The sequence below is a fragment of the Sebastes umbrosus genome, chromosome 17, assembly GCF_015220745.1.
Source record: "Sebastes umbrosus isolate fSebUmb1 chromosome 17, fSebUmb1.pri, whole genome shotgun sequence".
NCBI classification, from domain to species: Eukaryota; Metazoa; Chordata; class Actinopteri; order Perciformes; family Sebastidae; genus Sebastes; species Sebastes umbrosus.
Window position 1 is genome coordinate 19856426 of NC_051285.1, and position 13472 is coordinate 19869897.

Genomic DNA, 13472 nt, shown 5'->3' on the forward strand with positions numbered 1-13472 from the left:
GTTCACAGAAAAGCTGTTAAAAGTAAATATCAGCCGAAAGGAAAACTCTTTCTTCAGGAGTCATACAAAGTCAAACGTTATGATTATGAGTAATATCTGTGTAACGAGGAACCCAGATCTGTTAAATTAAGCAATATGTGTAACGGAGTCTGTCAGGCACTGGACTCTAACAACTCCAGTGTGTATTTTCGGATTGTAGACTCTATGTGTCTGAAGTTATTGGTTGCATGTGAGGCATTTCAGAGCAGAGATCCATTCACACTGATGTCAGATATGGGTCACATCAAACACGAATGTGAACAGTCGAGACAGAAAGATCGGATCTGGGCAAAAAATCGGAATTGAGCATTAAGCCCTGTAATGTGAACGTAGCCTAACATCTGCAAAGGGAGGGATGTGTACACTTTGTCCTGGGATTAGGGATGTGTGTAAAGCATAGGCTGTCCTTGCAAAAATAACAATGTGTTTAGATTAAGGTTAAATTAGATATACACTTGTCACACATACTCTTTCTATGTGTTGTTTTTCAGTTATGCTGAAGTGCGAGCTGAAAGGAGGAGAGCGTTTGGCTTTGAAGAGCTGTCTCCACCTGAGATAGCTCCCTCTTCAGTGAAGGTAAGAGTTATGTTCCCCCATTTACATACAGAATGTGATGTTCACAAGGTAAGTATTTCAGATCTGACCCTCGGCATTGGACACCACTCTGTGTTCCAGGCCCAGGAGCTGTACTTGGACATCTGCTCCACGCTGGACCCTCCGCGGGAAAGAAACAGCGGTGCACGTTCGGTATCCTCCCACAGCTCCCGGAAGTCCTCCCACACAGCGATGTCCGACTCTGCATGTGAGTCATCTCTTTGCTCCCTAAAGTGCTAACTCACTCGACAGCAGGTCAATATGTACAGAAAATGTCGCTCCTATATGGCTCAAGGAACTGTGACTCAACTAACACTGTGTAATTTGAATCTTGCTGAAAAATGGGATTCTCTGCTTGAGATTGAGACTTTCCTAGGCAGCAAATAATCTGACTCCCGCTGTTATTCACTGCAGCATCAGTGATAATGCTCAGGCTTTCATTGGCTCAAAAATAATGGAGATGGTAGGTCATCCTTTTTGAAAATATAGAATAAAATCGTTTGAATAGATTCAAACCTAATAAATGATTTGAGAAGACTAAGCAGAGCAGAAGTCAAAACACCTACATGCATCGATGATGAAATGTTTCCAAGGCTTACTTTAGCGTGTCCTGTTTGTTTGAGCCTCCAGTCTCTCTGACTTTAGCTGCTCTTCCACCCACACTCTAATGTACGAAAACACTTCACTTCCATCTGCATGTTTATGAACAATACACAGCGGCAGTGGCAGATTCATTACAGTCGCTGTTCATAAACATAGCTGCTGCTGCTGCTGCCTTCCCACACATATACACACTTTCACCATTTCCAAAGACATATTCATAAAACTGTATCCATCAGAAAAAATAGCTAGTAGATGGTTTTTCTATGCTTCTTCATTTTGCGTTGGCCTAGATGAAAAAAACATCCGCCGAATGCATCAGAGTTTGTGGGTTAAAGTCAGAGGCAGAATGAGGTGGCATTCAAGGGCTAGTGAATCAGCAGTATTGTTATAAAACCAGAGAGGAAATGCATTTCATAAGTTGTTCTGCCTTTAGAAAGGCTATAGTTACTCTGCTTGGGAGGAACTGACAATCCTCCTTTTTGAATACGTAATATGTAAAACACAAACGCTGTTCATTGCAGTATCATTAATACACTAATGGCAATTAAAGTCACATTTAATTTGGTTTTCGTCAATAGAGACCTCATACTTGATGATGAATATCGCATGTGCATCTTTGTGACAAAGAGCACAAGGACATTACTGTCCTTTACTACCATATCTTTGAAGGAAGGAGATTATTGAATATAAGAAAAAATATCGATTCAATGTAGTTGTTGCTATAAAAGGATGTAGAAGAAACTGTATCCTACTCATGGAATGAGCAGAACATCAAGACTTTGAATGTATCTTGCCTTTGTTGCAGTTCAGCTGTCACTTGACAAAAAAAAAACAGTGATAATGATCTAACTGAACATATCCTCTACTGTCTACTATTATTGAAGTGTTTTTAAAGGTGACTTGTCTGTCTTGCAGCAGCTAACTCCTACACAGAGGCCTGCACACCATCATGGCAGTCTGCTTCCGTCGCGACAGAGAAGACATCCGCCAGACTCCAACCCAGTAGTTCAAAGGTCAGTTCACAACGTTTACGTGTCTTTGTCTTCGCAGATAAGATGGTCAGTGCAGTGGGAAACAACTGCACAAAGTTGACACCGTATCATGTCACAGATTGTGCTAAATTGTGTCATTTTTCCCCCCGTAGAATTTGGCACAAAGAAAAAATTCCTTTGACCTCGTACCCCAACTGAGCCTCCCCCTTTCTCCTACCTGCAGCAAGCACTCCGCAATGGTTAGTGCTTAGACTTCTTCTCCTGCCTGTTGCCTTCCTCTCCTCTGTTTGTGTACAATATCTTATTGTTATGTTTATTTCATCTGTTTCTTGTGCCTCCAGTGCCTCCAGGCCCAGTTATAAGATTGTTATAAAACCATGTAAGAAAGACAGTTAAAAAGAAAAAAAGCATCAAGATTATATCTAAAATGTCTTTTTTTGTCGTAGTTGTCCACATATTGCTTGTATTCTTCTCAAAGAAATCACTCATCCCTATCACTTTTTTTTACTTGTAAAACCAATTTCATGGAAAAAGTGGGAGGAATCACAAGAATAAGCCATTATATGACTCATGCTAACTGATTATCTCCTCATATGCTACGTTTGCTGTACAAAAGAAGGGAAAAAAATGAAACATAACTGAAATACTGTCTGTTTCAAACTGCTTTTTTGGATCATGTCTTTGCAGCAACAGCAAACACAGCAGCAGCAGCAGTCATCTCCCATGTATCAGCTGCAGCAGCCTCAGCTCTGTGTAATGAACCAGCTGAAGGAGCAGCTGGAGGAGAGGACGCGCATTCTGCAAGCTGACATTAAGACGCAGCAGCAGGAGCTGCACGACATTAAGGAGAAGCTTCACCTCGCTAATCTCCAGGTAACACTCCCACAAAGATAAAAGAAAAAACTACCCATGGCATGCAGCACTAAATGTCTTTAAAAAAAAAAAAACTAGATAGCCGCAGACTTAAATCTAGACATAAACAATTATCAGGCATTTACTTATCAGCTGTTGAAAGTCAACATATTGTAAGCTTACATGACCTAACCCCTCACAGTAATGGTGGAAGGGCCCCACCAAGAGGCCAGCACAGACCAGTTCAGTCACAAGCATTCTAACCATTACATGACCCCCTTAACTTGCACAGACAGGAGACTCTGGGAGTCAAAATATCATCGCTTGCTGGGTGTGAAGGCGACATGAGACGAGCTGTGATTTGAAACAAACACACATTTCCGGGCAACAGATTTAATCAGAATCAAACCGGAACTGGTGGTGTGAGGTGAAGCGTGTACCCTGTTGTCTGCCCAATGTTACCTCACCTAAATATGAATAAATCTAAGGCATTACAGACATACTGCAGAATAAACACTGAATAAAATAACTAAAGATATGCAGAGTAGCATTTGAGCCATATTTTTTTGCACTAATTCGTTTTTTTATTAGGGCTGTCAAAGTTAATGCAAATTTGTTTTAACGCCACCAATTTCTTTAATGCAAGTAGCAATTTTTAGGTTGTAAAGGGCTCAGTTTTAAAGCTAGAGTATTGATACTTAAGAAAACTTAAGGAATCCATTGGTACCAACCAGGTCATACTAGCTTGTCGTGAAGGATGCCAAACCTGTGCTACATTTTGGCGAGGAAAAACTGTCATGGCCATTTTCAAAAGGGTCCCTTGACCTCTGACCTCAAGATATGTGAATGAAAATGGGTTCTATGGGTACCCACGAGTCTCCCCTTTACAGACATGCCCACTTTATGATAATCACATGCAGTTTGGGGCAAGTCATAGTCAAGTCAGCACACTGACACACTGACAGCTGTTGTTGCCTGTTGTTGCCTGTTTAATGATTAATTGCAATTTAAATATTTGAATCGATTGACAACCCTACTTTTTAGTATATAATAAACAGGTATTTTCAAGCAAAACCACTGTGGAAGCAAACCTCTACTTTAAGTAAATGAAGGATAGATTAATATGTTCTGTTTATGTGTGTGTTAGGTGTTGTTACAGCAGCCTATCCACAATGACTTTGGCCAGGCCCAGCAGCAGCAGCAGCAGCAGCAACAACAGCAGCAGCAGCAGCAGCAGCAGCAGCAGCAGCCACAGCAGAGCCAATCAGGGGTCATCAGGCAGCTCTCGGGCCACCCTAAAGCACCGTCCTGCGGGGCCCACAGCTCATCCCCTCACTCCCTCCTGAGAGAGAACAGCTCGCCCTCGACGCAGGTACACAGCTGCACTAAGTCACAAATCTGAAACAACTGTCAGAAAACACAGCTGTTTGGAAAGCTATCCTCTAATGTTAAGAGGATAATATTGAATCAAATTACCTTCAGTCATTAGCAGCTAACGACTCGCAGCCTACTTTGGTACTCGCAACACAACAGGAGGCAGGTTATGGATTCAGCCGTTAATGTCAGTCTGTTTTTGAAAGGTATAAACATCACAACAACAGGTGCTAGCGTGGTATTCAGTTCCTCAGCCGTATGCTGCTTGCAGTGTGTGCTTGTTTGCGTTGTAGCAAAAACGCACAGAAACCTAATTGTCAAAAAGATTAATGTTCTTTTGCTTCTGCTTCATTATACTGTATCTTCATGTAGGAAGGAAGTATGTAGTAGTAAGACTAGTGTAGTTTCTCACAGACTGTATATAAGAAGTGGACGTAGTCACTGTGATGTCACCCTTTGGTTTGTGGACTGCCGTTTTGAAGCCTAGTGTTCGCCATTTTGGCCATCGCCAAGACGGCGGAGCTAAGTACGACCGAACGCTGACTAAGACATTTTCAGTTGACCAAAAAGGTTATAATTAACTTTCATGAACTGAAAACACACAAGTTCTACAACAAAAACATGGACAACTCTCAGACCGGACAACGCCGTCGTAGCGACCTGTCAATAACAAGGTAGCCACGCCCTAAAGCATCCCCTGCTTTATGGTCTATTTGACTCTAAATGGGACCATAATTTACTAAATGAGCATCATGCTGTATTGAAGAAGACTTGAAACTAGCAATTGAGACCATAAACTCCTGTTTACTGAGGTAATAAATCAAGTGAGAAGTAGGCTCATTTTCTCATAGACTTCTATACAATCAGACTTCTTTTTGCAACCAGAGGAGTCGCCCCCTGCTGGATATTAGAAAGAATGCAAGTTTGAGGCACTTCAGCCTTGGCTTCACTTCTCAGACCCGGATGAAGCCCACTGGTTTTTACATGCTGTGTGTGTTTCCTTTGTTTCATCTTAGGTCCAGCAGAGGATTGCACGGAGCGAGCAGGCACAGTCGGCGAGCGTGCCCGTGCAGACGAGCACGAGCGTGACGATGCCCTTCTACAGCAACCCCATGATGTTCTCTCAGACCAACACGAGGTCTCTGCAGGACGCAAACCAAAGACACACAGACAGCGAGTTCAACCAAGATGGACAACTACGGTGAGAGACAATATGTTGCACATCATAAATGTGAAATTCAGCCTGACGATTTCCTCTGACGATACAGTACAGATTGAGTTCTTCCAGTAACAGATTTGTATTTCCAGCAGCATGCTCCTAAACCAGCCAATGCAGACGCTGGTTCCCACTAGCAGCGTCACCACGCAGCCTTCCCAGTGCAACATGGGCATCTCTCAAACCATGTGAGAACTGTTTAATTACACTGCACGCACACACACACACGCCTGTCTGTTTGCATGATGCTATTTCATGTTGTGCCTGAAGTTCTCCGTTGTGCCGTCCGAACAGATACACCTTGGAGCAGCAGATCATCGCCCCGTCGTTCGCCATGCAGCAGGTCAACTGCAACGCCGTCCTCGTGCCCTCCCCGGTCTTCACGTCCCCCATAATGATCCCACACAACAGTTTCATTGCAAACCAGTCCCAGTCGGCCTACCAAACCCAGCCTCAGGCTTCTCAGCACTCCCTGCAGCTACAGCAGCCCCAGCAGTTCTTTCAGGTACGACGTCCATCTGCTGTGTAGCGACGCAGCAGTATTAGTCACTGCGTGTTAATTATTGTCTTTAGGTTTCTAGACTTTAACTGCAAGTAATACGTGATGGCTTGTTGCATAATGCAGTTTAATTACCCACAGCTTTATATTTACAGATTAATGATCATTTCAGGCATTACACTGCATCTGAATCCCTCGTTACCACAGCAACAATCTACTAACTGCGTAATTCTCACAGGCTGTTAGAGACCCGTGCTATTTTCAATCACTCTAAAACCTCGGCTCTGTAGCAAAGCTGTGATGTAATCTAAAATTCATTAGGTCAGATGCATTATTTTCTCCAGACTAGTTTTGTCATCTTTGTCCAGCAGGGACAACACAAGTCACCAGTCGTTGAAAAAAAAAAAAACTACAATAGATCAATTGTGTTAGCCTGCTGGAAAAATACAGTTCATAAGTAGTTTAACTAAATCCCTCTACACACCAAAGAGAGAGAGTTAAGATATTGTTGAAGTCATAGAGGCATAAGGGACTGTATGTGTGGGTTGGGAGGTGGATGTATTTTTATTTTTTGCTGATAGAAGCGTGTCTTAACATTTCAGGGGAGCAGGGAAGAGTCTTTAGTTTTTTTCCATTGTATCATACCCAAAATTTTATTTCATAATTTTCTTAATAATAATTATAACTTTATTTATATAGCACCTTTAAAAAAAAAAAAAAAAAAGACAGTGTACAAAGTGCTTGACAGACAATGCAAAGCAAATGCAGGATACAAGTCAATATAACAACAGAAAGCCAAACAGTGACGTCAAAAACTGAAAGAAAAAACTATGGTACAATTTAAACACAGATAATACAATACAATAGATAAAAACTATACAAAGCGTATCCATTAAATAAATATAAATACAAAATTAAAAACGCAATAAAAACAATAAAAAAGACAATAAAAAAACGACATCACATAAAAGCAAGTCTATAAAAAAGAGATTACTGATTCTGAGAGCTTTATCTCTTCAGGCAGGTCGTTCCAAAGCCGAGGGGCCCTGATGGCAAAAGCTCGGTCACCTTTAGATTTAAACCTTGACTTTGGAACAGACAGAAGCGCCACACCTTCTTGCCAGATTTACTGTAAAAAAAATTAAATAAAATGAAGGTACATTTTGGCATGTGTAATGAGAACAACAATCACATCTCTGTGTCAGGGCTTTAATTCATCTCTCTCTAAAGAGTGCACCATTTTTCCGCTAGCCAACAAGTTAAATGTCATATAGTTACCTATAACCTATAAAAGGCCTATAATGCATCTTAAGGACAGACCAGCCTGTTCTACTAATGGGTGAAAGGAAAATATGATGGTGCTGCGGCTCTTGAGCAGCCACAGAGCTGCTGCCTGTTATTTGGTGACAGTAATAACTGTTCATTTAGTTGCTCTTAAAGGACGAGCTCTGTTTGTTATGTTCGCCATCATTTTGGCAAATGCTAATTCCACTTCTAATGTGCGATTTTGGCACATGTTCTATGAACAATTCAAGCTTGAAAAAAGGGTTTGAAATCATTACAACACTTTTTGCACAGTCTATAATTTAAATAATCTTACGTTTCTTTACACAAAAAACATTGTCCTCACATAATAAGCAGAAAAGTAAGAAAAAGCTTCATTTATACTGCACACTGACTCGTTTGTGCACTAGTCTTATAAAGTATTACGATTGTTAATGCACTGCAGATCGTTTCTCGCCAGGAAGTAATGGTTGTATTCATGTTATGTATTAGAAATAAAGTTTAGTCATACTGGTGATGATTCAGTTAAACTTGCTTCCCTCACATGTTTACCTCCCTCTTTATTATTGCAGTACATCTTAAAGTACATCTTAAATGGATAGTTTGGGTGATTTGAAGTGGGGTTGTAGGTAATACACTGACAATTGATAAATACCTCACAAAACCCCACTTCAAAACACCTGAACTATCCCTTTTAATATTCAGAGATAGCGCTCGTGTATACACTATTTGTTATGCATCTCAGTCAAGGATTAGATGGGCAACAGTTCAAGAAAGATTCTCTTTTGTGTCCACAGATGGCTCAAGGACTCGTACACGGTGGATCTACTCCAGCATTCTTACACACCACTAATGTCCAACAGCAAAGCACTGTGGGATACATCCAGCAGCAGCAGCAGCAGCAGCAACAAACACAGCAGCTGCCGCAAGCACAACAGCAACAGGCGCAACAGCAACAAAGGCAATACCAACATTCCCAAAACCAGACTGGCAGTGTTTCAGACTTCCGAAATATGCTGACTCGGTAGCGCTGCGGACCGTGTTAGAGCGCTGAGATCTCCCTCTGTGTTGTCGCCGTGTAGGCGGCAGCACGTTTGTGGCATTCGGAAGTCGAAACCCGACGTCAAGTTGTGCGGCGGGGAAATGCCTGAAAGTGGCTAAATTGCTTCTAGTGACCTTAATGTTGATGTGAAGCCGCCCGTTCAGATGAAGCCGGTTCTTGTACATCACTGGAGCGAAGCAGAGATTGCACTGACCCGGCGTCACCTGCAGGATCCGAGGAGAGTCTGAGGTGCTGGGCCCTTCATCGCCGGCCCACGTCACACTCAGTGAAACTGCTGGAAACAAGTGGATTATCAAAGCTCTCAAGAAGACACCACTTTCACATGTTTCCATGTGGAAGTTTTTCATCTAAGAGAGTTTCCTTCTAAGTGTCTGTTTGCACTTTGGTACCGCCCCCCTACCCAAAGGTAGAATATTTATTTTTGCCCATGAATTAATCTTCTATTTTCCTCACTAATAATGGCTCGACACCCCTCCCCAGTGTCAAACAATCATCACCCCTGGTCCAGATTTTTAGCTCCAGTAGAAATGGTTCATCTCATAAAAGGGATTTGTGTACATGGGAACTCCACACCAATGTTTATTTCATTTGGCAGACATCACAAGTCGCTCCCATTTCATCCATAAAACAGTTTACTTGCAGGTATGTTCATGGTCACTAGAAAGGGGCTTTATTGTGAAACATGCACCGGTGAGATGACAAAAGTCATATCTGAAATCAGGTTCGGTAAGAATTTAAATACACTGGGATATTAGGGGGAATATTCTCCAATTATTAGAAAGGTCTATCTAGATTTTTAAAGCCTCAATCTGGGACTGCAGAAGGGACGCAACAACCGTCCCACCACTTCTCACTGAGAGAGACAACAAAGCTCTGAAGTCCTGATTTAAGGCGCTTCCGATGAGCTCTGCAGTGAAACGAGCTACCAGAGGGGGAGAATAATTTGTGCCTTTAACCGTTGGTTCGTCCACGGTGCGGTTTGATGGTTGTGTCTGATTACGGCTTTAAAAATCCAGCTCAGGTCCACTTGGAATACAAAGTTTATATTTTCATAGGTCATAATTTATTATTTTCCGCATCAGATTTAAAACAAATGGCATCTAGATTTTGTAACGGATGTATTATGAATATATATTTGGGTGCTTTTCGCAACCTTTACATCAGTTAAGTCCAAATGATAGTAGCTAATAAGATTCATTTAACTATTTACTGAAACCCCTAAATCACTTCATGTTTATTTATTACATATATATTTGGAAAAAAAATATATGGGATTAAGAAACTAGTTTTATACACAAAGACTCTAATGGATTTCACGTGTTCATTTAGACATTGAAAGGTCAACGCTGGTCTTAATGTCTTACCCAACCTGGGTTAATGGTTCAATGCAAGAACAGGTGGCTCATAGTAGTTTTCCGCACAACAATACAACAAAGTGTTGCAGAAAGTGGAAGCTTGGTGATTGAAACATCTTGGAAATGATTTGGGAGAAATTCTCCCTGCTACCTGGATATCTGTGAACAGTATTACTTTGTTTATTCTGCATTCCTGTTTATTCTGGTATTATTTGTTTTTGTTGGGTTTATTCAACCATCTGAGATTTCACTAAATGTAACGCTCTAATAGTGACCAAATGAGCTCATTTACAAGAAAAAACAATACATCGTTTCCTGCTATGAATGTGATCTCATCGAAAAAAACTAAAATACCGAGAGCAGATTTAATTTTCACTGAAAATGTAGAATTATTGTTCATAGGGCTGCAACTAATTATTACTTTCACAATCAATTAATCTGCCGATTATTTTCTAGATTAATCTATTAATCGTCTGGTCTATAAATTGACAGAGAAATCCCAGTTTCTCAAAATCAAAGGTAATATCTTTAAATGTCTTGTTTTGTCAGTCCACATATATTCAGTTTAACATGATATAAAACAGAGAAAAGCAGGAAATCTCCATATTTGAGGTTAAAAACAGCATTTTCTGCCACTTTTGCATGAAAAATTACTTTAACGATTAATCGATTATCAAAATAGTTGGCGATTATTTTTCTGTCGATTTGATTAGTCGACTAATTGTTGCAGTGATAACAAAAAACACTACATTTGACATCATTTTAACATTGAATGTTGATTCATCTGAAAGCCAGTCCTGTCAGTATTTCAAGATGTTACAATCTTCTTTTCATACTGTGCTTTTTCTATGACAATCGTTTTGAGTCCATCATATTTTGAGAGATTCTTTGGTGAAAGCAATATTGTGCCGCTGCTAATCAGCTCTTGTAACTGCCCTGCTATCTCACACAGTCATTCTGAATATAAAAAAGTAAGCGGACGATAACAGTGAGACTGCAGCGCTGCGATAATGGTGAGATGACAGTTGTAGGGGCTACAACTAACGATTATTTTCATTGTCGATTAATCTGTCGATTATTTTCTCAATTAATGAATGAGTTGTTTAGTCTATAAAATGTCAGAAAACGGTTAAAAATTACTATCAGTGTTTCCCAAAGCCCAAGACGACGACCAATTAATCGATTATCAAAATAGTTGCCGATTAATTTAATAGTTGACTACTAATTGATTAATGGTTGCAGCTATAGACAGTTGTAACAGAAAGAGGTTTGGAGTGTGCTGGTGAAGCCGGATTAGCAGTTGAATGACATCCAGGAAGAAAACGCACTTAAACTTAATGACAATCAGACAACTTGTAACAGTAAACTCTTCAGAAGCTGCCTGCGTCAGAGTCTGACTTCATCTTTTGAATTTAAAAATCTATCTTTACATTTGTTCCCGGGTTACATAGTTGTTTCCAGCTCCGCAGGAAAACCAGTTTCTCTTGACTCAGTGTTTCAGTGTTTCAGCAGCCCTTCACGCTCAATAATATGACAGTTTGGTCTCAGCTGTAACACATTCAAGTTAGCGGCGTCATAGTCCCTTTCAAGACTGGTGCTGTTCATAGCGGACGACAAGGCAACTGTCTGAACGTGTACGTTCACTGCCGATTTACACTTTCCTATGTGCAATGTCAATTTGAAAAATAAGAATGTTAATTTATACTGTTTTAAATGTTTCACAACAAATGTACGATGTATATATATAGAGGTGTATAATAAGCCATTGTACCATGTAAATTCTATGGAAGTATTTTTTTAATGAAAATGTCCTAACATTCCTCCAGCCGTTGATATCAGCAGTATCTTCTTTTTTTTTTTTTAAAGGTATCAGATGGGAATGTGGTGCAGAGTAGTCCCCAAAACGTGACAACAAAACAGAAACTGTGGAGTAAAGGGTCGTAATGTTCACCGTGATCATGAAAAAAGATTAAGTGAAGAATCTGAATCCTTTTGTTCTCGTCAAGCAGGAACAGCTGTCCAGCTGTGTGGTCTTTATAGTTCAGCCAAAAGTGACTGAAGTTAACCTGCAAGTTTCAGTTTAATGACTTTCAGTTGTTTAGCTTTTAAGAAAAAGTGCAATTGTACATCATCATCAAAATCAGTTTTTTTTAGATGGCTGAGGGAATCTCAGTCTCCCTTTGTGTATTTACTGTACATCCACATTTGGTATAGCAACAGTAACCATATAAGTTCTGCTCAGCCAGGAACTCAGAGGTGCCATAGATGACTATATTTTTTACTTTCTCAATTTTATTTCAATCACTGAAAGACATTTTTTTTTTGGAAAATTCATAATTTTCAACCTTTCAGTCAATCGCAGTGTAATTTCCCCTTGAGATTGTTTTCCATCTCAGAAGATTTCAGTCCATGTTTGTGTCCAAAATGACCGTTATCATGCTGTTATTTGCCTTGCAAAGGTGATCGCGGGGCTCAATAAACTGTGAGTGAATCATGTTGAGATGGTTCATGCATTGTGCTCCAGATGTGGGTTACATTATTTTGCTTCGGAAAAATCACCCAGTCTCCGCCACATGTTTGGATGCAAGATGATTTGTTTTTTTTTTAGGTGTGTATTGCTTCACAGACGTTATTGTAAATAACCCATCTGCTCTGTCGGTACCGTTTGTCTTGTTCCCAGCAGTAGTTACCACACCTTTTTGTTTTTTTTTCCCTTCAACTTTCTGAGTGCTTTTCTTCTTCATGGGGTTTTTCATTGAGTGTCATTGTTTTTGAAGGCATGTGATTTTAATCACATTTCACTTTTCTGATTTGTAAAATAGTGACTGATCACCTTAAATGTAAGCGTGAGCAGTCCGATCAATGCTTTCTGTGTCAGGACATGAACAAAACAAACTTGGTGCACAGCCATTTCTGCAGTTTCAGTGCAGAAACAAACATTGAATATATTGTATAATAGAATGTAAAAAAAAGTTTAGACTATATATATATATATATATATATATATATAGTTGTTTATTTTATATGTCTAATAGATTATATATGTATGTTACATGATTTTAAAATTAAAGTAATTTTGTAACAGATAATGAAGTGTCTTATTAGAGGCGGTGAGGCTTTTTTTTTTTTGCGTTTCAAGTTGGTGTTGCACAGTCACTTGTATGGCTTGTTTTCTTTCTGTATTTACCATCAAAATAAGCTTTAAAAAATATCGTTAATATTGTTTTAAAAGAAATTAACAAATTAAGTTTACATTCTAAAATATCTTGATATTAATTATGTTATATTGAATTATTTATAAATCAACCTGGATATTGTGAAATATTTGAAAATAAATATTTTTAAACATATGTTTTGTTATTCTGAGCTTACATAGAAAATCATTTATGTACAAGACTGTTTGTCAACTGTGTGTTCTTAAAGCAAAAAGCTGTATTTTTTCACATCAGAGAGCCACGCTAGTATTAATCTAGGAGGAGGAAAAAGGTTTGGCATCAGTTCTTGCATAAAATATTGTGCAACAAGTTTTTCACACTTCTCTCTCACAGCAGAGGGGAGCCCATATGAGCTACTGTCGCACCTCCATGTGATTTTCACAGTG

At 39.7% G+C, this 13472-nt stretch overlaps 1 protein-coding gene across 10 annotated transcripts in view; it reads left to right on the forward strand.

The window, feature by feature from the left end:
- npas2 (neuronal PAS domain protein 2) overlaps positions 1-13221 on the forward strand; it is a 52008-nt gene extending 38787 nt beyond the window's left edge. For 4 of the 10 annotated variants that reach the window (XM_037749680.1, XM_037749686.1, XM_037749678.1 and 1 more), the window contains 10 exons: positions 531-615; positions 715-841; positions 2152-2249; positions 2381-2467; positions 2916-3101; positions 4228-4452; positions 5471-5655; positions 5763-5858; positions 5941-6175; positions 8251-13221. In XM_037749680.1, the coding sequence (XP_037605608.1) occupies positions 531-615; positions 715-841; positions 2152-2249; positions 2381-2467; positions 2916-3101; positions 4228-4452; positions 5471-5655; positions 5763-5858; positions 5941-6175; positions 8251-8481 (1555 nt within the window). In that variant the 3' untranslated portion in view covers positions 8482-13221. The remainder of the gene's footprint in view (positions 1-530; positions 616-714; positions 842-2151; positions 2250-2380; positions 2468-2915; positions 3102-4227; positions 4453-5470; positions 5656-5762; positions 5859-5940; positions 6176-8250) is intronic. The other 6 variants (XM_037749685.1, XM_037749682.1, XM_037749683.1 and 3 more) reach the window with 6 other exon arrangements.
- The last annotated feature ends 251 nt before the right edge of the window (positions 13222-13472 follow it).